The sequence below is a fragment of the Alligator sinensis genome, unplaced genomic scaffold, assembly GCF_000455745.1.
Source record: "Alligator sinensis unplaced genomic scaffold, ASM45574v1 scaffold553_1, whole genome shotgun sequence".
Classification (NCBI taxonomy): domain Eukaryota; kingdom Metazoa; phylum Chordata; order Crocodylia; family Alligatoridae; genus Alligator; species Alligator sinensis.
The window spans coordinates 1,297,943-1,301,041 of NW_005842389.1; the positions used below are offsets into that span (position 1 = coordinate 1,297,943).

Genomic DNA, 3,099 nt, shown 5'->3' on the forward strand with positions numbered 1-3,099 from the left:
AAAGCCGTGGCCCCTGGTGCTGGGGGAGACTGGGTGTCGGGGTGGGAGCGGGGCACCTCCTGGGACCCGGGGTAAAGCAGTGCCTTGGAAGAGGCCGGGGCGTCTTAGTGTCCTAGTAGGCAGGGTCGGAAGGGACCTGAGCAGGTCAAGTCCAACCCTCTGCCGTGGCAGGGAAGAGCGCGGGGTCAAACGACCCCGGCGAGGTGACTGTCTGGCCCCCTTTTGAAGACAAAGTCGTTTCCCGGCCTCGGGCAGTGGCTAGCGCGCGGTGAAAACCCAGCCGCCCGCTCCTCGGGGAGAAGCGCTTCGCTCGGTGAGGCCCGTTCCTGGCTGCCGGGCACGGGCGGGTGGGGTGGGACGGGCTGTCCGAAGCCTGCGGCGTCCCCAGCAGAGGGGGAATCTGCGCCGCCCTCGGTGGGAGCTGCAGGTGCCCGTCGCTGACCAGGCTGGGCCTGCCCGCGTGGGGCAGCTGCAATGCGCCCTGTCCCTCCTCTGCCTTCCAGGGGTGCGATGGCCCTGGTGCCACTAGGCCAGGATGCCGCAGCCCTGGCACGGGAGGCACATCTGCCCTCAGCTGCACGGCTCAGTGTAGATCAGGGTCCGCAGCGACCTCTGCGCTCCAGGGAAGGGACGTCCACGGGGCGGAGGGGTACTGTGGGAGTCTGGTTGTGGCTGCTGTCGGCTCCAGGCTGTTTGCCGTGAGTGAGGCTGGAGACTCAGGGATGACTTGGGTAGCTGTGGCTATCTTGGGCCCAGCCAGAGATCTCTGCAGGGGCTGCGTTGGTCTGGTTGCACTGCTTGGCTTTTTCACTGTGGCTGTGGCCCTGGGCTGGGACTGACCAGCTCCATTCCTGGCAGTGCAGAAGTGGGCACCAGCCCGTTTTCCAGCTCTCCTTGCTGCTGTCATCAGTCGCAGTGTTTCTGCATCTCTACCTCCCAGTCCTGCTGTCGTGCAGACGTTGCAGTGGATGTCGTGGCAGCAGGTTGCACAGTGGGTTTGCTCTGGCCTTGAGGCTGGGCTGTGGCAGCTGATGCTGCCACTCTGGGGGAAAGGAGCCAGACTGTGCGGCTCTGGGACAGGGAAGGGTAGGATGGGGCACATGTCTCGAGGGGCCCTAACCAAGTCCTCTGCCCCTTTCCAGCCTACAGGGAGCTGCTGGGCCAGCCCCTTGGCCAGGCAGTGCGGGGCTGCAGTGTGCGTGGCATGGAGTAGGTGCCACCATCCTCTCCACCCCAGCAGGAAGCAGCAGGAGTTGGAGCCACTGGGTTGTGATACAGGAGCCAGGGAATGGGGATTGTGGCAGAGGGGCCTGGTGGGAGCTGGGCTGGGACTGTGGTGGGAGGACCTGCAGAAAGTGTGTGCTGGGCAGCTCGCTCACTTGCTTCTCTCTTGCTGCAGCTGTGATGGCATCAGCCGTCCCTCCAAACTTCTCCTGGGTGGTGCCCGACAAGCTGGCAGGGCTGGCAATGCCGCGGCTGCCTGCACACTACCAGTACATGCATGAGCACGGCATCCGACACCTGGTGTCGTTGAGCGAGCGCAGCCCACCCTACCACGACACCTGCCCTGGCATCCAGGTCCATCGCCTCCGCATCCCTGACTTCTGCCCCCCATCCGTGGAGCAGATCCAGTGTTTCCTGCAGATCGTGGAAGACGCCAACGCCAAGGGGGAGGTGCGTCCCAGCCAGGGCCTCGCACACATGCACAGGCGGCCTGCCAGGCAGCAGGCCGGGTGCTCAGGCGCTGCCCCACCAGTTTCAAAACAACATGACCTATCATGTCATGATTATGTAGGCTGTTCCTGTCCACTATGCATATGCACAATAAGGCACCTTGGGGCGATCTCCTTTCTGCCCCAATGGTGCATGCGTAGTGGAAACACTTGACCAGTTTGAATAATTGAAATTAGCTACTTGTTTAAGTGGGCAGCAGGGCGCTTGTATTGACGCCCCAGCCTGGGTAAAAAGCTGTTAGGAGGAAGGCGGAAGACAGGGCACCATGTGCAAAGACATGCAGTGGCCTCAGGCAGTCTGCAGAGCAACTCCATCAGATAAGTGGGGGAGAGGGGGATTGAGGCTCCTGTAGGAAGGGAGCAGGGCAGGCTGCTGCCCAGCCAGGTGGGCCTTGGGACTGGGGCCTCAGTGTGCGGCTGCAGGGCCCCAGAGGGGAGCAGGACGGGGCCGCAGGTAGCTTGTCCAGGGGAGGGGGAGGGCCAGCTCCCCGCTGCCGCGTGCATAGGAGGGGAGTTGGGGCACGTTTCCCCTCTTTGGCTTCCCCACGCTGTGCCCCTGGACGGCCCGCCAGGATCTCATTGTCCCACAGCCCAGCCTGGCTGGAGCTATGTTCACAGTGAATGGGGTCCCGGCCGGGTCGGGTCGTGGAACAACGAGCCTGGTGGCACCGCCAGGGGCACAGCACTGGGCAGCCAAGTGGGGCTTGTGGCCCCCTGATCTTTGCAAAGGGCACCAGCGGGCTACAGCTACAAGCTGCACTCTGCCTGCTCCATGTCTCACTACTGCCTTTGAAAGCGGTGTGGCTCGGCGCCCTGTGCCTCGCTGCCCGGCCCGCCCAGCAGTGGGACTCACATGGAGCCATGTTGCTTTCAAAGGCAGCAGCGAGGTGTGGAGCAGGCAAAGCGCAGCTCGCAGCTGTAGCCCACCGGTGCCCTGTGCAAAGATCAGGAGACAATGGGTCCCCCTTGGCTGCCCAGTGTTGTACCCCTGGAGGAGTCACTCTTCCCAGGGACGATGTGGGGCAGGCACAGGAGTCCCGTGGGCTCCATCCTCTCTGACCTGGCAGTACAGCTGAGGCTGGCCCCGTTCCAGGCCCCCCTGGGCAGTGTGGGGCCAGGGCCAGCGTGTGGCAGTGAATTTACAGGGACCACCAGCGCCTGGCAATGACTCCAGGTGCGGGGGAAGGGATGGGCACAGCGGGCCCCGGCCCTGCTCTGATCCCAGCCCCATTCCTCCCACGGCCCTTCCCCCCTCCCCTTGCAGACTTTCCAAGGGGGGGTGCATGCATGCATGCATGCACACATGCACATTCAGACTTCCCCCCCCCCCCCCCATTTTTTTTTTTCTCCTCCCCCCCCCCCCCCC

At 63.9% G+C, this 3,099-nt stretch overlaps 1 protein-coding gene across 3 annotated transcripts in view; it reads left to right on the forward strand.

Moving 5' to 3' along the window:
* DUSP23 (dual specificity phosphatase 23) overlaps nucleotides 1–3,099 on the forward strand; it is a 4,835-nt gene that overhangs the window by 218 nt on the left and 1,518 nt on the right. Inside the window, exons 1-3 of one of the 3 annotated variants that reach the window (XM_025211129.1) lie at nucleotides 954–983; nucleotides 1,143–1,266; nucleotides 1,400–1,674. In XM_025211129.1, coding sequence (XP_025066914.1) covers nucleotides 969–983; nucleotides 1,143–1,266; nucleotides 1,400–1,674 — 414 coding nt within the window. In that variant the 5' untranslated portion in view covers nucleotides 954–968. Of the gene's footprint in view, nucleotides 1–175; nucleotides 314–953; nucleotides 984–1,142; nucleotides 1,267–1,399; nucleotides 1,675–3,099 lie in introns of those variants that run through there. The other 2 variants (XM_006029582.3, XM_006029581.3) reach the window with 2 other exon arrangements.